General features: G+C 39.6%; 1 protein-coding gene across 5 annotated transcripts in view; it reads left to right on the forward strand.

Moving 5' to 3' along the window:
* The window catches only part of AUTS2 (activator of transcription and developmental regulator AUTS2), a 1158197-nt gene that overhangs the window by 374256 nt on the left and 756353 nt on the right, over positions 1–27588 (forward strand). The window contains exon 1 of one of the 5 annotated variants that reach the window (XM_073884255.1): positions 10371–10779. The exons of the other annotated variants lie outside the window; for them this stretch is intronic. Within the exon in view, the coding sequence (XP_073740356.1) occupies positions 10732–10779 (48 nt within the window). The 5' untranslated portion in view covers positions 10371–10731. Of the gene's footprint in view, positions 1–10370; positions 10780–27588 lie in introns of those variants that run through there. 5 annotated transcript variants of the gene reach the window in all.

The following is a 27588-nucleotide window of genomic DNA, read 5'->3' on the forward strand; positions in this document are numbered from 1 at the left end:
TATTTATTTGTATATTTTGTAATATATACAGTCCTTCAGTGCCACAGAAGTAGCTATATACATATTGGGAGGAATATGTTCAAAAATTTTTTTGATACTGATAAGGGTTTAAAATCAAAATTATGTGGAGATTATTCATGGTGTGGAGAACTGCTGGTATGAGTGTCCAGTAATTGTTAATAGTTATCTTGGGGTCCAGACGAAGAGTGAAAAGAGAGTGGAAGGGAGGATATTTATGTACAAATTAGAGAACAACCCTCCCCAGGTGGATTCAGTTCTGTGGGCACATGGTTTGGTGAGCAACCTGTGCCTTTGTGCGCATCACAAAAGTCTCCCCTTTTCCTGGCAGAGGAACCCTGGCTTAGGGTGTGTGAGTTGGCAAGAGACATGGTCTAGATTTTTGCCCCCCACCCCAGTCTTCCATCCTTTTGCAGGTGTAGCCTGCACAAGCAGGTGCAGGTACCAGTCCTGATGCTGAAGTATGAAAAAAGGAAAAAGAGTGACCACAGGAGCCACTGATGAATGTGGGGAACAGCAGCAACCAGACCCTTCTTGTATTTAGGTATTCATTCAACTATGTATTTATAGAATACCTATTTTGTGCTAGACATGTTCTGCAACAGGAGTCCGCAAACCTCAGCCCGACGGATAAACCTGATCTGTTGTCTGTTTTGGTGAATAGAATTTTGTTTGGAACATAGCTATATCCCTTTGTTTATGTTTTTTTCTGTGGCCACTTCTGAGCTATAATGGCAGAGTCGAGTAATTGTGACATAGTATGGCCTGCAAACTTGAAGTGTTTCTTAATTGGCCCTTTACTGGAAAAGGTTGAGGACCTCTGTTTTAGAACAGGAATCTGTAGTTGCTTCTGGTGCCGTCCCATGGTAACTGAGCCGTGGGCTTTTGGCTTCTCTCCTGTTTGCCCTGCTTGCAGAATACACCTCCACTGGAGCCATGCTAGGGCACATTAGGGCAGAGAGGCAGAGCTAAAAGCATGCAGCCCGGGCATATCTATTGCTTAGGTGTCTACACAGGCAGTGTAGTCCAGAGAAGAGAACAAAGGGCTAGGAGTCTGGAGATGGTGGAGACCTGTGACCTTCTCTCTGGGCCTCACGTTCCTCCACTCTGCAACTAGGAGATCACACTAGATCAGTGATTCTCAAACTTTAACCAGCATCAGAATCACCTAGAAGGCTCCTTGAACAGATTGCTGGGCCCTACCCCTCCTACCCAAGGTTTCTGATTCCGTAGGTCTGGGAGGGCCTGAGAATTTCTGCCCCCCCCCCTTTTTTTTTTTAAGATTTAGAGAGAGAGCAAGAGCAGGAGGGGCAGAGGGAGAGGGGGAGAGATCCCGAGCAGACTCTTTGCTGAGTGCGGAACGCAACGTGAGGCTTGGTCTCATGACCCTGACTGATATCATGACCTGAGCTGAAACTAAGAGTTGGACACTCAACCGACTGTGCCGCCCAGGCACCCCGGAAATTTATGCTTTTAACAAATTCTGGGTGTTGATGCTTATGGTCTGGTGATGTGTACTTTGAGAGCCACTGGATTAGATCTTTAGTAAAGAGTTCTTGGAAGAGTAATTAGTCATCCTCAGATAGGCAGGTTGCCTGGATTGCTCTTTGGTAGCCTGTCTCTCTTTGGCATTTTGCAGGGAAAGGCTGGGGTAACACTGTGAGAAAGGACATTTGGTGAGGACCCATATCCTAGATGCCTCTGTGATATGTCATCCAGAGCTATCCTGGGCTACATTGTAAATTCTCACATTCCATCTATACAGGCTTCCTCTTCATAATCAGTCATTCCAAATTTTGCCCATTGCCTCAAATTCTAGACCCTCAAATGATCAGTCTTTTAGGGCACCGTGGAAGAAAAGAAATCCATGATGGCAGATTATTTTTCATGCTGTCTTCCCCATCCCCCCTACTATGACTGCTGTTCCCTACCTTTTTCCTTTTAAGAACTCTTGTTCCAGTTGCCTTTTTTCTAAAAAAAAGTCATTTTCTTGGTTGCAATAATGTCTCAAGAGCTATAGGAAGCCTACTGGTGTCAGAAACTAATGGAAGTTACTTGCAGGATAATCTTGTCAGTCCTCTCAAAAATTCTTGGAAGTATTCTATTTTCCTCATTTTACAAATGAGTAGTCATTACAGATTGGGAATTAAAGAAGCTAAGTAATATATGACCTGGGCAATTATCCATGCAGATGGCCCTCAAAAACCAAGCTGCTCAGGTTTTGGCCTCTTTCCCTCTAGCCTTCACCCCTGCTTCCTCTTGAGTGCCCATTCTCATGTTCAGATCTTGGCTCTCTTGTTACCCAGGTTTGCTCTTCCTTAGGAATCATGAACTCTACTATACCGCTGTCATCTCAGTGCAACAGTTCATGCCGTGGTGGAGTGCTCTCTTACCTCCTTCCTCTGCCGACAGAAATAATTTTCTTCTCTGAACTATTTTTGTATCTTGAAAGTCTTAAAAAATCTGTGTACCTTGCACTAAATTATATTGGCATGTTTCTAGTTCCTTTACTACAAGGTAACCTTCTTGAAAAAGTTATTTTATATCATTTTTAAGGTTTCTACAGCACCAGTTTCTGTGTCTGGTATAAAGTAGGCACTCAGTAAATAACTGCTTAACTTAGCTAGAGAATGGTTAAGACAGGGGCTTGAATTCAGGTCTGTCTTGCTCACAGGGCAGTATTCAGGTCTCCCACTGACCGTGGCTTATTCGTATCTAGTCTGATCTGTTTGAAGAAGGAATTGTTCAAGAGGTGGTGTCATTTGTGAGGTGCTGTGTCTACTTTTCCATATCCAGCACGCTCTTAGTGGTGATGACTTTTCATTTTGTCAAAATGCATCTTCTCTTTTTCAACTAGAGTTCAAACACAATAGTTTTAGACAATATCCTGAGAACATTTGGAAACATGGCATCTCAGATCTATTTTCCCCCTTGGCTTTACGAAGTACATACAGCTATAATTACTAATCACTGTACTCTAAGTAGAGACAGACAATACGTATGTTTGTGACAGTTTTCCAGAGGGAGAGCTAAGTAACCAGGCTCATTTTTCCATAATGTGAATGTTATTCACAAACTATTACCATAATTGATGCACCAAGCCACTGTAGGGTAAATAATGTGTTGTGTGTGGGAAGCAAGCGAGTAGTCAATGAATATTAAAGAACAAAACCTCATTTTAAAAGAGAAGCTATAATTATAATCATTCTGAATTCGTACTGCAAAACCAGTTAAAATAACTTGGTTGCCATTTATCTATGTAATTCTGTGTGTAAAGGAAGTAGGTATATGAGTAGAGCTGTTTAGAAATGTGTGCGTACGTACACACATTTTTATAAAAAGACAATGTCAAACTTCAGAAGTAGCCATTTTTCAAAGGTATTTGATGTAGAGATGTGAACACGAACAGAGTTTATCAGTGAAATTTATATTGATGGGAAAGAACAGAATTTCAGTTTTATCTTTTGCTTCGTAGGTGTTTTATGTCTACCTGGAATGTCTTGTTCCTTTCCTTGACGAATTCAGCTTTCGTATTTTTTTCCAAGCTCCTTTTTCATAGCAAGTCTTTCTCATCCACTTATCTCTCTCTTATTGCCTTCCAGATACTCATCAACTTCTGTGTGTGGTGTATTGATTTGAACTTGTGAGATTTGTTGTTTTGTAATAAGAGGTCATAAGTCACTTCCTGTGTGTATCATCAGTCTCCCCAACCAGACTGCCACGTCATGTCAGGAAAGGATAGCTCTGTTTCTGTCTGTGTACGTGTAGCTCATCCTCATATTTTCCTGGATCATGGTCAGTGCTCTCTGTGCATGGGCTGACTCCTTTAGGAGGGGCTGCTGGTTGTCTCTTTCTCCGTCAGATGTTGCATTATGTTTGTACAAGCTTTTACGTTTCGTGCTTGCTTACCAGTGTCTCTAAAAAATGCTCTCTTATAACTGGGAAGAACTAGATCCTGTTGGTGTGGAGTTTTGGATGGAACACTTAATCAGGAATCTGGAATGTGGCTTATGTGAAATATAGAACCCCTTCATCTCTGTCAAGTTCTGAAATCCAAGGGAGAGGATGCTGCCTTTGTGTCTTGGTTTTTAATGTTTTAGATACATATGTTTTAGATATAGACAAGGTGATCAGATCAGAGCTTGGATACGTTTATATTTTAAAGTAAATTATAGCGTATCTATTGGGAACCTTTTAGAAAAATCTCTTCAACATTGATCCTGTTACTAGTTGTAACCTCAGTATATTTTGATAATTTCCTTCAAATATATACCCTTCCTTCTGTATGGGCTTCAGTTGTCTTTTCCATATATATCAATGAAAGTATGGACAATGCCTGAATCACTTTCTTACGTTCAGATTTCCATGGCCCTTAATGTCAGACAGAGACAATTTATTCAACTAGTTTATCCAACTGAACATAGTTCTATAACAAAAATAAATAGAAGTTCCTTAACATATTGCTTGTATAGACAGAGACCATGTTGTAAAGCTCTGTTTAGTTCTCCCTCTCAAAAGAGGATTATTGGTTTCCTGCCTTTAACTCAGTCTTAAACAATTTGACCTTTCTTCGGGCGTTTTGGAAAGTTTTAAGGAAAAAAAAATAAAGCTCAAACAACCTCAAGGAATTCTAAGTATTAAAGTTCACCTCTATGAAGGTAATTGGTTCAGAAATTGAGCATTATTTGCTATACTTCAGCGCATAATATAGGTCATTATTCACGTATCTAACTCTGGGATAGCTTGAGTTTGCTTGCCCGGATAAGTTATGACGGGAGGAACATCATCCAGGAGTGGACTCTTCAGAGGGACAAGGAGCCTGGACCTGACCTGTGGGGAGGCTGTTCTCATCCTCTAGTCTTCCTACAAGATGTTGAGAACCTTTTCCCACCTTGAAAATCCTAGGTGGGACTTTGGCCTGATTCCCTCAAGGACTCTGGAAACTACTTAGCTTGGAGTGGTGCCCTTTGAGTCTGTTCTTGGCAGTGAGCCTTGGCTTTTTTCCTGCGAGGCCCTGTGCCTCTTAGGAGCAGAGAGGAGGTCAGATGCAGGTAACACAGGCACGATGTCTGTCTCCTGAAATGCTCAGCTGATGTGCATCTCTCCCTTCCCCTAAGGGTGTAAGGAAGAACACATTTGTCATGGAGTGTAATGAGTAGGAAAGAACATGTGGCTTTTTTTTTTCCCTGCTTCTGAATAGCAGGAAATAGGATAAAAATCTTTCTGTTTACAAGTCAGCTGTATCTCTTTGTAATTTGTGTTCAAGTAATTTGAAGCTTTGCTGCGAAGCTAAACTTCTGAACAGTTTCATTAGCAAATGCTTTCTTGGAGGGCCAAGGGCAGCTTTCGTCAGGATTTGAGGTCTGAGAGGAGAATTGTGAGTTAAGCCAAGGTGGTGGTGGTGGTGTGTGTGTGTGTGTGTGTGTGTGTTGTGTGTGTGTGTGTTGCGTGTGTGTGTTGCGTGTGTGTGCGCGTGTTGCGTGTGTTGTGTGTGTGTTGTGTGTGTTGGCGCACGTGTGTGTGTTGCGTGTGTGTGCGCGCGTGTGTGGTGTGTGTTGCGTGTGTGTGCGTGTGTGTTGTGTGTGTGTTGCGTGTGTGTGTTGCGTGTGTGTTGCGTGTGTGTGTTGCATGCAGAGCATGTGCTTGGTTGGGCAGGGACAAGGAGGGTTCAAGAAAAGAGGAAGGGTCTTTCCCAGCAAAGGAAACACCACATATGAAGGTCGGATGACAGGTAATGAGCCTTTCGAAAGTTTTATAAGAGCGGGGACCAGGCCTGTTTGTTGAGAACAGGGCAAGTCCTGAGCGCCCATCATACCTCCTCAGCCTCTCTTAACGAGCGTTCAGATGCTCTGCCAGAGGAAATGGTGTGTTCCAAGTGCAGCTGGGATGGAAATGGAGTCCGTTTAGTGCAGCTGAAGCAGTCCTCCGCACAGACTGCCCCCTTCAAACAGTAAACGTCTGTTTAAAAGGAAACAAAACAAGGCTGGTGGGAGTTGGAAGGAGCAGGAGTTTATGTCAGAAAATGAAAATGAATTGCTGTGGAAAGCCTGTCTTGGTGATGGTTTCAGAGATATTAAAAGAATTCAATTGCTAGTTTGTTAAATTTCTGTGTATGTTTTTGTGGACTTTTAATTCTCCAGGAGACATGGAGGATACAAAAGCAGTCCTATTTCTCTTAGGGAACATGCTGCTATTGTTGGAGATGATTGCCTTGCAGCTCACAAGCCATGGCATCTTCTACTACTTATGTTAGTAGTAGAGGGAGCTAGAGGGAGCTAGGTAGACTTATGGTGTCTTCCCAGCTCTTCGCTCCCCTTCCTTTTGGCAAGACAGGCTTTGAACGTAATCAGAGTGTGATTAAGGCTCTATTACAGCAGGTGGAGGTTCTGACTTGAAGTCTAGGAAGTGAAATTTTGATGGTGCTTCCAGCTGACAGTAGCTACTAAGCAAAGGGAGGAGGTTGTACTATAGTTGTAGGTGACACTGCTCATGACTCAGTCATGAGCCTTGAGCTATGTTAACTGCTTTACAAACACGGGCCCATTTTAAGGTAGGTTTGATGAGTCTCAGTGTACAGATGGGGGACTTGAGGTTGAGAGAGGGAACGAGTTTGCAGTTGCACCCAGCATGTGACGTGGTCCCTCTATCCCTAAAGCTCTTGGGGGTAGCCACTGCCTGTTGCATTGCACTCTCTCAACGTAGCCTTTTTGCCCTGCCGCCATCAGTTCTCGTCCTTCCCCTCTTTTAAGATGCTTTAAACAAACACAACCAGAAATCTGCTTCTGTATTTGATGCTCATTTCCTTCCTTATGTCCCGTTAGGCAATGCCTTGTATTCATGCAAATATTAGATAATTTGCGGGGATAAAATAGCAATTTTATTTTATCTCCCCTGGACTCTAAGAGAATTTGTATTGTGTTATTAATTCTGTCTGTTCCATGATCATGCTGTGTGACCAGAAATGTGTAACACCGTGGTAGCCTTACTGGTATTCTCAGGATGCACTTATGTGCAGTGACCTGAAGCTAGGCTCAGGAGCTGGGAAGACACATAGACCAGCTTAACCACAGTCCTTGTGAGACCGTGGTGAAGTCACTGTACCTCTCTGGGCTTCGCTCCTTTCATCACTGTGGTCTTTGATCCAGGTCACTTCCCAGTCTGGGAGGCACAGTCTTTATCAGGACACTAAATAGGTCACATGCAGCATGTCCTTGTATGCGTGTTATTTTTAGGTGTTTCTAGAAGGGATGGTTAATAAAATAGAAATTCATTAAAAAACATTATTAAATTCTTACATTTTGTGTTTCTCCAATTAATGAATGCCTGCTAAAATTCAGTATGTTATCAAGTGAGGACTTCGTTATTTCTTTTTAATTAAAAGGGGGGCCTCATGCTAAAAGTTAGACACTATTGGTTTTCATGAGCTTTTAAAGTCCCTTCCCAATCAGAATATTCACTAAACCTACAAATGAGTCCAAATACTTGATTACCAAATTCTAGCTGTTTGGAATCTTCTGTTATCTTACTTTTTCTTCTTCTCCATGAGCATTTGGATTTATAGTAAAAGGGGGGGAACATCATGAGGAAATGAATTGACCTCTAAAAGAACCAATCTTCCATAGTCTTGTCCCTGAACACAGAATGTCTTGCCATCATGTCTGTAAGTACAGTCAGTCCGTGGTCAGGCAGTCTCCTTTCCCCTCCCCATTCCCTCTGTCCAGTGAAACCCTGTACACCTCACCTTCTTTTCAGACCACAGGCCCCTCTGGCCTCACCTCTTTCCTCACCCAGCCTTGTTAAATGGGAACCCCTCCCTGCTTTTCTTACTGGCACACACAGTTCCTAGAAGTTCTTGTCCTCCTGCCACTTCCTTCAGGAACATGTCAGCTGTCTGCCCTCTCTTGAGCTTCTGTGTTCCACTTGAGAGAATTAAAACTCTGTCTGGAATGTTATTATAATTTATGTAGATTACATAATGTTATATAGATATTATAGTGGGCCTCAGTATCTGAAGGATTTTCCAGTGTTGCCCATCAGTACATTTACCAAGTGGCTCCCTTTGTCCCCTTGGTCGCAGTTCCAAACTGTCCGCATGGAAGGCTGCAATCTTAGCAAAAATTTATCAGGAACTTACTGTGCTAGAGAAAATGTGCTAAGGACTTTAATGCATTGTCTCAGGTCCATTCGTGCCATGTGATCTAATTCCCCCCCCCCCACCATCCCATCCATCAAAAACTGAGCATTAGCTGTGTCCAGGCACCAGTCCCAAGACACAGGCTGTGAATGTGACTGAGGGAGGCTGGGGACTTGCTTGGGAGAGGCCTCTACTTCAGAGGGAGATGTAGAGAAGTAAATGGGCAAAAAGAACATTGTATGAGAAGTGCTACAAAGGGGGGAAGAAGTTAAGTATGTGATAGATGCACGTGACCCAGGCTCAGGGATGAGGGTAAGGAAAGCTTCTTGGAGGAAGTGACAGCTAAGTGCCAATCCAAAGGATGAGAGAATATGAGTTAGGTGATGTAATAGGGGGATATAAAGGTGTTCTAGATGCAGGGAAGGGAGAGGGGCCAGTAAGAATTGAGTCATTGTTCTCAGAGAAATTAGTGGCCTTCAGGTATGAACTCTATTCATTCACTCTATTTCCTACCTCCAAAGTGATTTATACAGTACCAACTCAAATTAGACTCCACTGAGATTCTTTATGGTCCGTGCATGTGAGGAGATGAGTTTTGACACACTTGCTGTCAATCTCAGTACAGAGGTTTGCTTGTGCACTTGTGTATCTGTTCTGCTGAGATAGTATTAGGGTGTTTGGGAGCCTGTGGAGGAAAAGACTTATTCAAAAACATTATGGGAAGGTTTGTGATTATTGTGATGGTAGGGGGTAGAGTTTTTCAAGGGGGCTTTCAGTGATAATTGCTCCTAGAATTGGGAATGCTAAAATGAAGCTGCTTCTTAGCTTCACGGTGTGTGATAGCAGCTTCCAAAATGGAAGCATATTCCTTCTCCATCAAGGCGTTCAGTAAATGACATGTAGGCCTCCGCAAATGTTCCACCTGCAAACACCCTGACTAGGGAAAGCATGATGGACCTCAAAGGAAGGGTCTGTAGGGAGGAGGTAGGGTTGGAGCTTCTATGACACAAAGGTTGGGGAATGATGATGGTCCACACGTGCTCCTGGTCATTTGCGGATGTGAAGGGGAAATAAACCCCATGTAGACTTTGCTCCTCCTGATTGGCAGGAAAGGTTACTTGTTAGAACAGCATAGAGGCTTCATTGCCCCATTCATCCTTTGGAATAAAAGTGGGCACTGAGCAGCTGAGTGGTAAAATATTTCAGACTTTCTTTCAAACCACTTGGAAAGGTGGAAGCTGATGATGAAAACTCAGACTCACCTGTTTCTCTCTGCAGGTGAGGGTAGTATACGGCATCCTATAGAATGTACTTTTAAATCCAGGTGAATTGAATAAGTAAATATTTATTACTTGGAGTAGGGGTGTGGGAAGTAAGGACAAGAGATGTGCTGACATACTGTTAAATATCTTGGGGCTGGCGGTTTCCCACGTGTCTGACTGTGGCAGGGTGCTGTCCCTAGCACAGTGGTGCGGGGGGGCGGCGTGCTCACACCTGCTGGAGCCATGCTCAGGGATTTCTCCCCTCATTCTCCATTTCTTCTGTTTCTTGCATCTTGTAAAATAGGTGCTGTGATTCTGTTTCATGTTTTTTTTTTTCTTTCTTGAAATCTTGAAAAGTTTAATGGGTTAATAGTAGTAAAACAAAAATAAAAACACTGTCTTTACGTTTCTGGGAAAAAGAATGTATGTTTAAGTGTCAATCATTTTCCAAGCTGTTGGTTCCTGAGGCTGAATACCAGGAGCTGTTTTGGCAGCTAGTAGAAGTAAAAGGGAATAGCAAGAGAAAGCTGGCCCAGTTTCTCTTTCTCTGGCTACGAGAGGTCAAAAGATGTTGTCTCAGCTGGAGAATTTAAAATGGATTCTTACTCACTTTTTGCTAAAGAGACTGGACTGTTTCTAGTGTTGTAATCTTCTGTAGCCGTGGAGAAAGGTCACCTCCTGATCTTGTTTTGGGGACCATGGGGTTAAAGCTGTGGCAGAGTCCTTTATCTGGACACAGGCTCTTATCAGAGTAATGTTTGGCCAGGTGTTAATCTGAGTCCTGAGGGGGAGTGCTGGAGCTCATTATTCATCCCAGGGGTAGGGGTGGGAGGAGGAGGCTGTCCTTCTGGGAGGGTCCCGGCCAGGGCCTGCCTCCTGCCTTTCCGGACTTGTGCCATTTGTGAGGAAGGCAGCTGAAGCCCATTTGAGGAATTCTGTTGTCAGCCAGCCAAGAGAGCAACACAGAGGGAGGGAGCAGGAGGGAGCGAAGAGCAGGCAGCTCAGCCAGGCAGTTCTGGAGGGCGGTTTCCGGTGGCTGAAGGATCACACAGGGTGTCTTAGGCGCTAAGGGAAGGTGTACAGAAACTTAAAAGGGGAAGGAGGCCAGGTTTGAAACAGTGCATTTTCCTACTTCTCTCTCCTTTGCTCCTCCTGCCTTTGAATACATGGCATCCTTTAGAAAGCTCAGCATCTGAAAGAAGCCTTTGCCGGAAACACTGCTTTTTCTTCAGCGTTATACTGTTTTGGTTTGTTTCGTTTTTCTTTTCCTTTTTATTTTTTCCATCATCTTTTCCTCTGAGGGCAGGAGGTGAGACAATGATCAAGTCAAGCTGGTTCTATGTCAAGTTCAAGTATGCAGAGAAGGTAAGTCGATATGTTTTCTTTTCCCAAGGGAAACCTGCCTCTCCCCCCCCCCCCCACCCCTTCTCCTGTGGACAGGCTCCTCTGGCTACCGAGGGACTCAAATGAGCCCAGAAGTTGTGTTTGTGAATGTGTTTCCTCTGGCTTAATGATTCTTGGATGAAAGACAGGCTCTGCGCTGACAGTCTGACGTTGCCATTGACCGCGAGGAAAGAATCTTCAAACCTGGTCCCAGAAGCATGATTCAGAATCTGAAGAAGGAAAATAATGAAACCGCGTTCATTGGAAAGACAGGCGACGCTGCTTTAGATACAGAATAGTTTCCAAGAGGAGTATTTGTTACGAACCTTAATGTGTTTTCTGTCCTGAGACAAATTGACAATCTCTTCCCGTTACCTATAGTTTGCTTAGTCAGAGTTTTTATTTTTTTCTCTCAGTTAGCTGACTTGACTCATTCATGAATGTAGAAAAGAGCTTTGCAGTGTTTTGGGGTATAGGAAGAATCCCCATCATTTTGACAGACTGTTTATAAGACTGTCCCTTTACTGTCTGTTGCGGGGGTGGGGTTACATTTTTAGGGAAACCCTGAATTTCGGTTGCATCTGAAATTTTGATTACAGTTCGATGTTTTAATGTATCATTACTAGGCTGTGGGGGGGGAAGGAGTATTTTCACTTCCCTGGGGACGAGGACCATCTTTTTGGTTCTGGATCCATACATGTCACTTACTCTGTTGGGAATTTATAGGGTTAGTAATGAGGTTTCCAGGGGCAACCTAAAATGCCTCCTTTTTAAAATCCTTTCTTCCTTGATTTGCATGTTGACAGTATTGGCATACTGACTGTCGAGATAAGCTGAAACCCTAGAGAAGGTAGCCGTGATGTGGCAAGATGGAAATTGTGGTGACTGTTGCCCTATTTTTTATGATTATAATGCATAAGCATGTTGAAAAATCCCTCTTCCATTCTTCTAGTTTAAAAAAGAAGTTAGTATACTTAGGGCTCATTTTCCCACATTGTTTTTTTTCTTGTATGAATCTGTTTCTGCTATGTTTTTATGACAGCATAATTACTTGTTCTTTACCCATGTATGTGTATGTGTATACTAATCAAAATATATAGGATTTTTACTTAAAAAGATCCATCCTCCATTTCATTTTTTCTTTATTTTATTATTTTTTTGAAAATATGCTCCATGCCCAGCATGGAGTCCAGTGTGGGATGTGAACTCACAACCCTGTGGTTCCTGAGCTGAGCCGAGATCAAGAGTCAGACTCTTTTTTTTTTTTAAAGATTTTATTTATTTATTCATGAAAGAGAGAGAGAGAGGCAGAGGGAGATGTGGGACTCGATCCCAGGACCCTGGGATCATGACCTGAGCTGAAGGCAGACGCTTAACCATCTGAAGCCACCCAAGCGCCCCAAGAGTCAGACTCTTAACGGACTGAGCCACCCAGGCGCCCCACCCTCCATTTTAAGCCGTTTGCATTGTTAACTCTTAAAATTATTATAACCAAAATATTAGAGTCAGGAAAGGTAACATTTTGGTTTAGGATTTACTTTTTTTTTCTGTGGATTACTTTCCTTGGAACAGCCTGTTACCCATTGTTGGCTGTTATATGAATTTTGATAAATTAAAACTGTGTTCTACCTCCTTAACCTTTTCCTTTCACCATGAATGTCCTGCCCTAGAAATCTGAAACTCAGAGTTAAGGAATGAGAGTAAAGTAATGTTAAAAAGAGGAAAAGCATTTCAAGGAATGACCTTCCTAAAAAGGAAAAGGAGGGGGATGTTAAATTAATTGCCTCATCTGAATGACCATATTAGTATTCCTTTAGCAAAAAAACGAGGAGAGAATGCTTTCATGTACCAAGACGTGTGTGTATCATAAAGCTTAATGTAAGGCTCCATAGCTAATTGAAGAATATCTTGCTTTTATTAGCGATGGGAGGGGGGAAGAGAAGCAAAAATCTCACTCTTGTTTTTGACATGTGCTTAATGGTGCTCTGGATCTCTGTGATTCTCAGTGGAACTTTTGTTCTTTTATTCCTTCCCAATGATTTATTTTTTTAAACTTACATTGGAGGTTTGCTTTTTTCCCCCCTCCAAAACTCATCCAAATGAGTTTAGTTTCATCTGGAGAGATAAAAACCTTTAGTGTAAACCAAAGGACAGGGATGCTTAAAAGACAAATTTAAACCATTCTTTTCCACATTTTTCCAAAAGGCGACTCTTTTTACAGGGCTGTTAATTTGAAATTTCCTCCAGTATTTTTTAAGGGGGCAAAAAGAAATCCCTTTGTTCCCAAATGCTGACCAAATGATTCAGTATAAGCTTGTATTTGTTAGAAAGGTATTTCATCTGTGAAGTTTGTCCGCAATTGTAAGAAAATACATTATGTGATACCTTTAATAGCCAGTCATTTCTTGTTTTACATTTAGGAAAAAATGATTTCATCAGTCTTAAATAGTGATCAAGAAAAATTAAGAAATTCAAGTAATGCATTATCAAAATCATTGGCAACAGGAGAATATTACTTTCCCATGATCATCAGGATTGTGATCCCTTTCTAAAATTTAATAATATCTGTATCTGTATATGTATATAGTAAAATAAACTTCTCTTTTACCACAACCACATACACATTTCCCTGTAGTATCTTCATTTAAATTATTAGTTAGCTCTTTCTTTCCTTCTTTTCAAAAGATTTTATTCATTCATTCATTCGTTCATTTATTTAGAGAGAGCAGGCAGGGGGAGAGGGAGAGGGAGAGGGAGAATCCCAAGCAGACTGTGTGCTGGCTCAGAGTCCAGTGTGGGACTCCATCTCACGACCCTCAGGTCATGACCTGAACTGAAATCAAGTCGGTTGCTTAACCCACTGAGCCACCCAGGTGCCCCGAATTATCTCTTTCTTTAATTAGGTTGCTACCTAGCCTCATTCTTTTTTTTTAATTGACTAGTTGGATATCTGTCCTGATGTTCAACAGATACCTCTAATGCAACATCTCTAAAATGCAGTTAGTTTCTTTTTCCTCAATCAAATGTATTTGTGTTTCCTACCATAGGTAAGTTGTCACTATCCAGCTTGGTTATCTGTGTTTCCAAATGACCTGCTTTAGTTCTGTTCTTACCATCTTGTTTCTGGCTTATTAGAGGAGCCTCCTAATTGGTCTCCATGCTGCCATTCATGATACCTTCCCATGCTATAAGACACTGCTAGAATACTATTGTTAAAAGGTCTGAGTCTCTTAGTCCCCCGCTTATTAATGACTGCCCTCTCCTCCCTAAGAATCCTCACTTGATCTCTCTCAACAGTTATGCACTTGTTCTTGTATATACATAATGAGTTGCATTGTAATTATCCACCAGTCTATGCCTCTATAGCACCATAAGATCCTAAAGACCAGAACTGTGTTGTCTTTTTTTGTATCAGTAATATTGGCATAAAACAGATGCTCAGTTATTCCTTAAATGTTATTGATTACTCTGTGACTCTCTTTGGGAGTCTGGCAAACCTGAGTTTTAATTCTGCTTCTGCCATTTATTGATAGTATATGACTTTGGGCAATATATAGAAACTTGATAAAATTGTTATCTATTAAATTGGGAAGATTATTGCCTAATGTACTTTTTTTAGTCTTAATCATTTTTATTAGACTTAATTGATAAATACAAGAGAAGTGTGAAACCCACTAGCAATTGCCTAATAAGCTTTTTTAAAATTAAACTTTTTCTGTTGAAATGCTAGTAGATTCATATGCAGTTGTATGAAATAATACAGAGAGATACTATGTGCCCTTTATCTAGTTTCCCCTAAAGGTAACATCTTGTAAAAGCATAGTATAATATCACAACCAGGATATTGACTGTAATGTAGTCAAGATGCTAAAAATTCTGTTACCCAAAAACCTCTCAGTGGTCTGGCCTTTTATAGCCATACCACTTTCTTCCCGCCTCTGCATTGACTCTTGGGAACCAGTACTTTTTCCTCCATACTGTTTTGTCATCTCAAGCATGTTACATAAATGGAATGATGTACTATCTAACTTTTGGAGTTTGTCTTTTCTCGTTCAACATGAGGGAGATTCCTCCAGGTTGTTGTATGATGTTCCCTTTGGTGTGTGGGTAATATTCTCTTGTTAAGGATTTTAATCATTCCCCCAGTGAAGGACATCTGCATTGTTTCCAGTTTTTTCTGTTATAAATAAAACTGCTGTGAACATTTGTGTACAGGTTTTGGTGTAGATTTAAGTTTTCTTTTCCATGGGATGAATGCCAGGAGTGCAGTTGCTGGGTAGCATATTTAATTTTTAGGAAGCCACCGGACTGTCTTCAGAGTGGCTGTACATGCATTGTACATTCTCATTGTGGCTTTAATTTGCATTTTCCTGTTAATAGCTGATGATGTTAAACATCTTTTCATGTGCTTGCTTTTCATCTGAATATCTTTTGTTAAATATCTCTTTCTCATTAAATGTCTTTTGCCTGTTTTCCAATTGGGTTTTTTACCTTTACTGTTCAGTTTCTAAAAATTCTTATTGTACTCTAGATACTAGTATATTATTTGATATATGGTTTGTAAGTATTTTCTCCCAATCTATAGCGTGTCTTTTCATTCTCTTAACAGCATTTTTCACAGAGCAAAAAGAAATAAATTTTGAGACAGTCTAATTTATAACTTTGTTCCTTAATATGCCTTGCTTTTTTTGTTAAGTCTAAGAACTTTTTGCTTCATCTATCCCTTGATCCTGAAGATTTCTCTTACTTTTTTTTTGTTTAAAGAGTTTTATAATTTTATATTTGATTCATATTTTTCTGATGGTTTCTGATGTTCAACACCTTTTCATAGGGTTTTTGGCCGTTTACTTATATATATCTTTGGAGAAATAGCTATTGAAGTCCTTTACCCATTCTGTAATTAGGTTATTTGATTTTTTTGTTGTTTATTTGTAGGAGTTCTTTGTATATTCTGGACATTAACCACTGATTTGCACACATTTTCTTCCATTTCATAAAGTTGCCTTTTTACTCTGTTGATTGTGTTCTATGATATATAAAAGTTTTTTAGTTTGATGTAGCCCCATCAAATTTTTTTTTCTTTTGCTTTTTGTGCTTTTGGTTTGAGGAATCATTGTCAGATCCAAAGTCATGAAGCTTTTCCCTTATGTTTTTTTCAAGGAATTTTATAATTTTAGGTTTTAATGTTTAGGCCTTTATTTCATTTTGAGTTAATTTTTGTGTATGATGTATAATAATGGACTAACTTCATTCTTTTGCATGTGGATATCCAGTTTCCTCAGCACATTTGTTGAAGGGACTGTCCTTTTCCCACTGAGTGGTCTTGGCACCCTTGTCAAAGATCATTTGTCCATATACACAAGGGGCTTATTTCTGGGCTCTCTATTCTGTTTCATTGGTCTATTTGTCCTTATGCTTGTACTCTACTGTTTTTGATTACTGTAATAGGTTTTGAAATAAAGTGTCAGTCTTCCAACTTCGTTATATTTCTTTCAAAATTGTTTTGGGTATTTGGAGTCCCTTGAGATTCCATTTGAATTTTAGGGTGAATTTGTCTATTTCTGCAATTCCCTGACAGGCAGTTTTTATTCTGATAGGAATTGCTTTGAATCTGTAGATCTCTTTGGGTAGAATGCAAATCTGAACAATATTAAGTGTTCCATTCTATAAACATTGATGTCTTTTCATTTATTAGTATCATCTTTAATTTCTTTCAGCAATTTTTCAGTTTTTGAGTTTTTATTTTTATTGCATACTGTGACTTTGAATTCTAAAATTTTCTCTTGGTTTTTCTTTATATCTTCTATTTCTTGGCTGAGACTTTGCTGTGTTTTTTCTATTTTTTCTTCGGTTTCAAGCATGTTTGTAATTGTTTGCTGAAGCATTTTTATGGTAGGTATTTAAAATCTTTGTCAGATTATTTAACTTGTCTGTTATCTCAGTGTTGGTGTCTATTGCCTTTTTCCTTTCAGTTTGAGAGTTTTCTGGTTCTTGATCTAAGGAGTGATATTGATACCTGGATATTTTTTTGAGTATGGGCATACCTCGGAGATCCACAGGTTCTGTTCTGGACCATGACAATGAATCAAATATCACAATAAAGCAACTCAGATGAATTTTTTGGTTTCCCAGTGCACATAAAAGTTACATCTGCGCTACACTGTCATCTAGTAAGCATGGAAAAGCATCACATCTAAAAAAAACTTGGATATATACTTTAAAAATAGTTTATGGTTAAAATATGCATCACTGATGATCACCAGGACAAATATAATAATAATGAAAAAGTTGGATATATTGCAAGAATTACCAGAATGTTGACACAGTGACATGAAGTGAGCAAATGCTTTTGGAAAAATGGTGTGGATAGATATGCTTGACTCAGGGCTGCCACAGACCTTCAATTTGTTAAAAATGTAATAAAGTGAAGCACAGTAAAACGAGGTATGCCTGTATTATGTTTTGAGACTATGGATCTTATCTAAACATTATGTTTTTAGTTGGATTTTTCTGACTCTCTGGCAGGAGAAAGGTGTTACCACGTTCGGATGGAAGTCCTGGTTTCCAACTTGACCTCAGTTTTCCCCTGAAGGGGAGAGTACATCCTAGTTAGCGCTGAGTAGGATTTTCATTTCCCCTCTAAGCCTCAGCTGATCCCATCCTGAATGAGAGGGGTAATGATGTCTCCTTGCTGCTGCCCTCATGGCCTCCCCTGACACTACAGGGGAGGAGGGTGGTCTTGTTGCCTCCAGGCCGGGATTCTCCACAATACCTTTCCTTATACCGCCCCAGTGGGGAAAAGTAGGAGGCGCCTCCTTACTGCCCCTTGAGGATTTAGGCTTCTCATGTGGTCTCCACTGACATGGAGGAGCTCTGTCCTGCCTGGCAGAGGTGAAGGTCCAGAATCTCCACTCCGGCTTCTCTCACAGCCAGGAGCTGTGGTGATGAGGTGACTTGGTAAAGCCTGGGGAGGGAGGGTGGAAGTGTAGGCTTCCCACTCAGCCTTGCTGAGGGGGAAGGGAGTGTGTCCCAGGTTTTTCTCTGGTGTTTGTCCAACAGTTGTTTGTGTTGCTAGTTTGACTCATTTCTGGTCCTTTGTCTAAAGAGAGCGGACTTTTCTTGGGGCCTTGTCTGTATCTGCTGTTGGTGTTTTTGGGTTTCTTCTGCCTTCTTCAGATCATGGTTTGGGATATTTGAGGCAAGAAACAAAACCTAAAACAAAAAACCTAGGGAACTCCCCACCATCTCATTTTTTGGGTCCCCAGTTTTCTAACTGGTCTTCCTTCTCTTCACATCTCAGAACATTATGTTTCCTCATCCACAATGTCCAGGGTTTTGAGTTGTACTTTGTGTAAGTAATAGGGGCAAAGTACGTCTATTTCTTCTTCCTGGAAACAAAAGTCCCTTGATAGGCTTTTTAAAAAGTGATTGAATTAAAAAAATGATTGAATGACATGTTTTTAATTAAAAGTGTTTGCATTGCATAGGGCCTGGTAGTAGGTGCTCGAAAGAGGGTGATTATGTTTCTCCCATTTCTACTTGAAATGTCATCATACTTTGCTAAGCTTTGCTAGAAGCAGCTCCATTGCAAGTTTACCTTGCTTTATATAAGTTATATTATCAATAGCACACATTTGCATCTTCACCCCCCTCTTCAACGCTATTCCATCAAGATAGAGATCCCGAAAAATTATCATCATCTTTGCAGTATTTTTCTTTTCCCAAGCAATTCTGACCATGCATTTTTGTAATATGATTGGAATTGATTCTAGTTTTCTTAAAAAAAAATTGTTAGCTGCTTTAGCCAGAAAGAACATATAGTGTAGGGAACAATAGCTTTTGCTTCTTGAAACATTCAATTCAATGAGGTGTTGAGTTTGGTGGGGGAAAGTGAGTACACTTGTTTGTTTCTTTGGTAAGAGATGTTTCTTTGAATAACTGCTCTGAGATTATTATAAATATTATTTAACCCCATTGGCTGACCTGCTTGAACCTTACACATCTGTTCATAATTTTAAAGTGTATTCTGTAACTCTGTCTTTAACTTCAGTTAATTTGCAACCTGTTTATGCAGTGTGTTTGGAAATTTGCATAATCATGATGACCATACCTAAACTCTTACTAGTATTTTCTAGAATTTTATTGGCTGCTTCTGCTAGAATGAAGCAGTAAATTTGTGTGAGAAAACCAGTTTTGAACTTCAAAAGAAATGTAAAGTATGGGACAAGCTATGGAGCATGGCACTATGAATCTCTTTATTCTCACTTAATAGGCAGTAGAAGTTGGACATGGCAAAACCTTGTTTCCTCTGTTCTTATTATGTTGTTTGAGACCAAAAGAACTCAGTCTTTATATCAGGCTACATTATAAATTTTGCTGCAAGCTTAGAGTGGACTCATTTCACTGGAAAGACTGTTCATAGTTTTGACAGCTCAAATGAAAACGCTTAAGGACAAGCAACTGCTCAGAAGCTCCAAGGTCTTCGTTTCCAGTGGAAGGATTTCAAATACAGTCATTCTCTTTAAGTATAAGGAGGTGAATGGAAACCCTGTTTCAAATGGTGAATCTGAAGCCTGTGTTTTACCAGCGTACTTTGGAAGTGAAAGATACAGCTAATCTGAATCAAAAGCCCAATTCCAGATTGCTTTATTAGAATATGAGGAGGACCTCATCAGGCAATAGAGTCAGTCGGTGATGAAGAGTACACAGGACATCAGATGTGACTTTCATTAAGCATTGTCCCCCTTGTGTGGCGCTGAGTGCAGGAGGCATCCTTTTCAGCAGGTTGTAATAGCTCTTTTTAAAAGGCTGTCTGCTATACAGTTGCAGCAAAAGATGGATTAAAGAAAGAGGCATTTGTACTCTTATATTGGCTTTGTTATCAGATGATATTTTTGCCCTTTTTTGACATCTGAGAGTACTTGGAATAACTGTGTACAGTTTATTGTATGGTTTTGCATGTATAAATGAGAGAATTAATGAATTTGGCTTCTTAAATTGGAGGTTTTTGCTATGTGCACATTGAAACTAAGCTCCTATCTCTTCCCTTCCCCACCAGGGTACCATCAGCCTTTCCCTTGTCCTGCCACCAGCTTTTCAAGACTCACTGTTCCTTCTGCCTTTCTAGAATGTTGTTGTGTACACTTAGTGTAGTTGGAGGATCTCAGCAATGTTCTAGAAAGAGCAGGATAGATCAGATTTATTCAGGGAGGACCAAAGAACTTTCTTGAAATTACAGAAGTGTTTCCTCATCCACAATGTCCAGGGTTTTGAGTTGTACTTTGTGTAAGTTATAGGGGCAAAGTATGTCTATTTCTTCTTCCTGGAAGCAAAAGTCCCTTGATACGCTTTTTAAAAAGTGATTGAATTAAAAAATAAATAAAAAGTGATTGAGTGACATGTTTTTAAGTGTTTGCTTTAAGTCACTTTGCTGTAACTGATAGTTCTTACCTGTAGACATTTGTAGAAGAAAGGCATTCAAATCCCATTCATTCTACGTGTTAGGCCAAAGTAGATCTGGTTATATACTTTCTGGTAGTATTAAAAACAGTTACCTGGGGCGCCTGGGTGGCTCAGTCGTTAAGTGTCTGCCTTCGGCTCGGGTCATGATCCCAGGGTCCTGGGATCGAGCCCCGCGTCGGGTTCCCTGCTCGGCAGGAAGCCTGCTTCTCCCTCTCCCACTCCCCCTGCTTGTGTTCCCTCTCTCGCTGTGTCTCTCTCTGTCAAATAAATAAACAAAATCTTAAAATAAATAAATAAATAAATAAATAAAAATGGTTACCTAAAGCTTGAAATCATTAAAAGAAAAAAGCGTATATTTAAATACATTATTTTATAGTAAGACAAGTGATTATTCTTTTCGCAGTAATCTTTTGGTGTAGATCAGTGGTTTGCATTGGTTGTGCTTTGGGGATCTTTAAAACTTGGGGAGCTTTAAAAAAATAGTGATGTTGAGGTATCAATCCTAGAAATTCTGATTAAGTTGATCTGAAGTGCAGCCTCGACACTTTTTTTATTTTTTAATTTTTTTTAAATGTTTTATTTATTTATTCATGAGAGTCAGAGAGAGAGAGAGAGAGAGAGAGAGAGGCAGAGGCAGAGGGAGAAGCGGGCTCCCCGCCTAGCAGGGGGCCTGATGCGGGACTCGATCCCAGGACCCTGGGATCATGACTTGAGCCGAAGGCAGACGCTTAACCATCTGAGCCACCCAGGCGCCCCAGCTCGACACTTTTTGTTGTTGTTGTTGTTGTTCTGCCCTCCACCTCCCCCCTGTTTTTAAAGATCCCTAGGACTTTAAAATATGCAGTGAGAGTTACTTTGAGAATGGTTCCACTGATTTGTGTTCCAACTGTTCTTTCTTGCATAAACCAGATCCATAATGTATTGACCACAATTGTCTATGAGGGTGTACATATATGTCTAAATTGTTGATACAATTTAGACATATATGAGTAATATGAGTAAAGACTCCTTTTAGATTCTGCTTCCCAGTCCTGTATGGTTGTCTCGTATTTAATTCGACAACAGTTTATTTTTTAAGGAGCTCTGTTTATAGTATTCAGCTTAATTTGTATGGAAGCAATATCTCACTTGCATTTTGCGCTCATCTTTGGTTTACATGGTATTAAATTAAATAATAAAACTAGCATAAACATGTTTTGGAACAGTTTACTTTTAGTGATTGTCTGATGCATTGGTGCCTTATTTATTTATTTTTAAGATTATATTGAGAGAGAGAGAGAGAGAGCAGGGAGGAGGGGCAGAGGGAGAGGGAGAAGCAGGCTCCCCGCCGAGCAGGGAGCCCGATGCGGGGCTCGATCCCAGGACCCTGGGATCATGACCTGAGCCGAAGGCAGATGCTTAACGGACTAAGCTACCCAGGTGCCCCAAAAGATAATTTATTGTAAAAGATATGTGGTTGGCTTGATTTTAGGTCAGTTAATATTCACCTACGAGAGGGTGGGATATGTTTCATTTTTATTCCATAAGTGAATATATTAAGTGCAGATTTTCTTTCTTATCTCATGTTTTAAGTTCTTATTGAGGACTTTGGGTTAGTTAACATCTGATGTCACTACCTAATACAGGTATAATCAGTATAATCACTGTTATCTCAAGAGCAAGAACTGTTTCTTGCCTGTGGTTTTATACTCAATCGTAACCATCTAAATGATAATCCTTATGGGCCTTCATTACACACTGTCACCCTGAAGAGTCTTGAGGCTGGTCTTTGAGTATCATGTGTCTTGAGATACACTTCATATTAGATTTGTGAATAAACTGTGGAAAAACTTAAGACTGAAATTCAGGTATTAATAAATGGTATTTCCTCCTAATAAAACATACTAGTAGACATTAAATCCTTAGCATGTCCTTAATAGACTGATATTAATTGGACCCATCAAAATATGTATGCCCTTGTTTTTACCACTTGATATATGCACATCTGGAGTTATTTTCAACTGTTCATGGTAATTGCATTTGCACTTAGTATGTTTTACTTTCAGTTAGGTAGCTAATCATGAGTTTTTGTGCTAATTTTGCTTAGCTACCTGCTCCTGTTAATCTGGTGTATATCTATGTCTTGTTTTCAGTTCATATTATGAGTTCCTTGAGGACACGAAATCTAGTCTTCCTCTGGTGTACTGTCTACAACACAGAAACACGGTTTTAGAAACAATACTGTCTGAATTAATTTATTGATGTAGTCAGAGGATATTAGGTCTCTACTTTGTGCAAGGACAGAATACTAGGCCTTAAGAGAATTGGTCCCAAGAACATTTTTGTTTGGTTTCTTTCCTGGGAGGAAAGAAACGGGTATATAAGCAGCTGAGTGCAAGTACCATGGTCTGTGCTTTCTCTTTTTGACTGCTCTGTTAGATTATCTTTCAGGAAAGCTGAGTAGTTTAGCACAGTGAATACTAAAGGGAATGCATGCCTTCCCTCTCAGGGGACTTAAGTAGTGTTTAACACCACCGTAAAATCCTCAGCTGTGGCTTTCTCTAATGTAGAATTTGTCTAAGAAAGATTACAAGAACAAGGAAGGCTTTGTGTGTTTTTTTTTTTTCTTTTTCCTTCTTTTGCTTTTCCTTTTTTCTCTCCCTCCTGCTCCAGGCTATCTGTAAAAAATGGATTATTTTCTTTGGGCCTCTGGAGTCTGCACGTGTGAGTCTGAGAGAAAAATAAAAGACAAAAGCAAGGCAACACTTACTAATGGGAATCCTCACCCACAGGTAAAATGAAGAAAAATTACATGAATGAGTTTGCTTTTGTTCAGCCACTTATACTCACTCAGTGAACCAAACAAGTTGTCAGAGACAAAGCATAGGTCTTGGCATGTGATAACCCAGTGGTGGGCCATTTATTTAGCCAGTGGAGGGCTCAGGTGTGCTACGTTCTTGACAGAGATGAAAGCCTTTAGAGAGAATTAGAAGGGCTATCATTTGGGAACTGTACTCAGATTCTTTCTTGGTATAATTTTGAGAGCTTCATTATAGTGACTGTCATTCAGCAAGAAACAAGGGAAGACTTTATAATATTCAGCTAGATTCTGTAGTGGCAAGGGAAGACTCAGAATTTAGGAGCTGAAGAGCTATTTAGTGAGGCCCCTTCCATCTGCAGCTGAGGGCCGCCAGCCTAGAATCACACTTTAGCACTCATGACCAGAAGTGTAGACCATAGCTGTAAAATTCATTTACTCTGCTGGAAACCATTAATTTTTTTTTTTTTTAAGATCTTATTTATTTATTTGAGAGAGAGACAGAGAGGGTGAGAGAGAGCGAGCACAAGCTGGGGTGAGGGGCGGGGTGAAGGGCAGAGGGTGAAGCCGACTCCCTGCTGAGCAGGGAGCCCAATACAGGGCTGATGGGACCCTGAGATCATGACCTGGGCCGAAGGCAGACACTTAACCGACTGAGCCACCCAGGTGCCCCAGGAAACCAATAGTGTAATGACTTGAACCTTTTCTTCCCTTTGGTACTAATTTTTCTTTTCTTTTGTTAGGAGAAAAGTGATTATAATCCTAACGTTGGCACAAGTTTTCATTTTTGCTTATTCCTTTCCAGTGTTAGCCCTTATTTATACTTTATGACTGTTTCTATGTATTTTTTATTCTCCTTTTTGCGCTTGCCCATATAGCATTCTTTCTAATATTTCTGAGTACTGTTTGTCAAAATTCCTTTGGGTTTTTATTATAATTTACTAAATCATTGCCCTGTTGTTGAGCATTTACATAGAGTTCCACAGAAAACAGTATGGTGGATGTAGCTGCTCTTTGTAGGTCAGACAACGAATGAGTATTAATGGAGAATTTTTTGATTCCTGTCAAATTGCTACTTCTGGGGAAGATAAAAGCATTTTCGTTAGTATGGTTGATTAACTTTATTAATGTTGGGCAAAATCAATATGTTACTAAAAGGAAACAAATCTGTAGTTTTGGGGGACATTATAAAATTAAACATATAGGTGATCTATATATATATACACACACTATAATGAAATTTTTGAAGAGATATATGCATCTATATAAAATATATATTCAGGAGATACATTCTTTCTTCCTCTTGGTTCTGGGAATATAGCAAAAAACCAGACATACTTCAGTATAAAATATGGTGATGAATTAAACAGCACAGTTTTCATCTTATGGAGTTTATCTGTTCTCTGATTAAACTGTCACTCTTTTTATCATATGGGAACTATAATATGGTCAAAAATGTCAGGATTTGGACCTAATGTTGATTCAGATTGTGTTGTTTTAACATTTTCTTTTTAAAGAGGTGAGATTTGAAAAGGAAACTTTAGATTTACGAATCTGAGTTCTGAAATGTTTATGAAAATTTTGATAGACTCTTTAATAAATGTTTATCTCCAGCAGAAAATTTACTGATAGTGAAATTAGGAGCAATGAATATGCATGTATTTTTGCCTTCTTGATTGTATTATATTATTCTCAAGAAAGACTTGTTTTCACTTTATTTTTTTTTTATACAAATGAGGACAGATACTTTTCTCTGTGCTGATTGTACTGTGTGGTCCCTCTTAAAAGGTGAATGGTCTGTAGAAACCCCTTCCCTTTCCTGAGGAAATTTGTCTGAAACTGCCCTAGTTGATTGCAGGCTCCATTCCATTCTTCATCACACCAAGTAACACTTTCTGGAAATTTAGCCACACCCACTCCTTTAATAGTCTTTCTAATTGTCTGTGGGCTTTGGCAGATTGGTAATCCGGGAGCTGTGGATGGGAGGGGCAGGGTAACCTCTGTCACTGTTATGCCGTTGTTGTGAGATACTCTGTACTACACCACAATCTGGAGGTGGTTAAGAGTAATGGCTAGTCAGTGACATAACGTTTTGGAAGGGATTTTACTAGCATTTTTCCAAAAAGGAAAACTGATGACGAACTAAAAATAAAACTATTCTTCATTCAGCCATGTGTCTGAAACCTTTGAGAAGGTCCCCAAGTACATTTTTTCAGCTTTATTGAGCTATAATTGACAAATAAAATTATATATACTTAAAATGTGCAGTGGGATGATTTGATATATGTATACATTATAAAATAATCACCACAGTGAAGTGAATTAACACACATAGTTACCGTGTGTGTGTGTGTGAGAGAGAGAGATGAGAATGCACAGTGTGTATTCTCGGCAAATTTCAAGTGTATAATGCAACGTAAACAACTTATAATCACCACACTGTACATTAGAACCTCAGCCCTTAATCAGCTTATAAGTGAACGTTTGTACCCTTGGACCAGCATCTCCCCATTTCCTCCATCCCCTGGCCCTTGCAACCACCATTCTACTTGTATGAGTTCAACTTTTTTTTTTTTCCCCACGTGTAAGTAATGCCCGTACAGTGTTTGTCTTTCTTGGCCTGGCATTATTTCACTTAACTTAATGCCCTCCAGGTTCATCAGTATTGTTGCTGATGACAGGATGTCCTTTTTTTATGGCTGAATAATATTCAGTTGCACACATGCGTGTTTGTGTATCTGCTATCATTTTTATTCATTCATCCATAGATGGACACTTAGGTGTTTCCATGTCTTGGCTTTTGTAAACAATGCTGCAGTGAACACAGGAGTGCAGATTTTCACTTTAAGATAATGATTTCTTTTCCTTTCAATATATATCCAGGGGTGGATTTGTAGGCTCATATGGTAGTTTTATTTTGCATTTTTTAAGAACCTCCATATTGTTTTCCATAATAGGTGTACAGATTTCTTTTCCACCATCAGTATACAAGGGTTCCCTTTTCTTCACATTCTTCCCAACATTTGTTACCTCTAGTTTTTTTTTTTGAAGTGTAGTTGACATACAATATTATGTTAGTTTCAGCTGTACAACATAGTGATTCAACATTTATATATATTATGAAGTGATCACCATGATAAATCTAGCTACCATCTGTCACCATACACAATTGTTAAAATATTATTAACTATATTTATATGCTGTGCATTTCATCCCTGTGTCTTAAGTTTTTTGTAACTGGAAGTTTGTATCTTTTAATCTTCTTCCCCTATTTTGCCCATCTTTCCTCCTCCCCAGCAATCACCAGATTGTTATCTATATCTGTGAGTGTGTTTCTGTTTTCTTTTGTTTGTTCATTTGTTTTGTGTTCAGATTCCACATATAAGTGAAATCATATGGTATTTGTCTTTCTTTGAGATACTTCACTTAGCCTTCATGGATGGCAAGATTTTTTTTCTTTTTTATGGATGTGTGCATATGCGTGTAATCTTCTTTATCCATTCATCTATTGATGGACTCTTAGGCTGCTTCCCTATTGGGGCTGTTGTAAATAATGCTGCAGTAAACAGAGGGATGCATATATCTTTTTGAATCAGTATTTTAGTTTTCTTTGGGTAAATACACAGATGTGATACTACTGGGTCATATGGTAATTCTGTTCTTAATTTTTTGAGATAACTTCCATACTGTTTTCCATAGTGACTGTACCATTTTACCTTTCCACCAACAGCACATGAGGGTTCCCTTTCCTCTGCATCCTCATCAACTCTTTGTTTTTTGTCTTTTTGATAATAGCCATTCTGTCAGGTGTGAGGTGAGATCTCAGTGTGGTTTTGATTTGCATTTTCCTGATCATGAGTAATATTGAGTGTCTTTTCATGTGTCTTTTGGCTATCTGTATGACATCTTTGGAGAAATGTTTATTCGGGTCCTCTGCTCATTTTTTAATCAGATTTTTTATATTGAGTTGTGTGAGTTATTTATATATTTTGGATATTAACCCCTTATTTGGTAAATCATTTGAAAATGTCTTCTCCCATTCAGTAGGTTCCCTTTTTGTTTGGTTGATGGTTTCCTTTGCTGTGCAAAAGCTTTTTAGTTTGATTCAGTTGTATTAATTGTTTACTTTTGTTGTCCTTGTCTTAGGAGACAGTCAAAAAGAGTATTATTAAGGCCAGTGTCCAAGAGCTTACTGCCTATATTTTTTTCTAGGGTTTTTATGGTTTCTGGTCTTATATTTAAATTTTTAATTCCCTTTTAGTTTATTTTTGCATATGACGTAAGAAAGTGGCCAGTTTTACTTTCCTCTAAGATCAGGAATAAGACAAGGAAGTCCGCTCTCACTAATTTTATTTAACATAGTATTGGAAGTCCTAACCACAGCAATCAGACAAGGAAAAGTAATAAAAGACATCCGAATTGGAAAAGAAGTAAAGCTGTCATTGTTTACAGATGAAATGAAACTATATATAGAGAACCCTAGACTCTACCAAAAAACTGTTAGGACTGGGGGCGCCTGGGTGGCTCAGTCG

Source organism: Callorhinus ursinus, unplaced genomic scaffold (genome assembly GCF_003265705.2).
Source record: "Callorhinus ursinus isolate GAN/ISIS: 27379988/994484 unplaced genomic scaffold, GSC_fseal_2.0 scaffold55, whole genome shotgun sequence".
Taxonomy (NCBI): domain Eukaryota; kingdom Metazoa; phylum Chordata; class Mammalia; order Carnivora; family Otariidae; genus Callorhinus; species Callorhinus ursinus.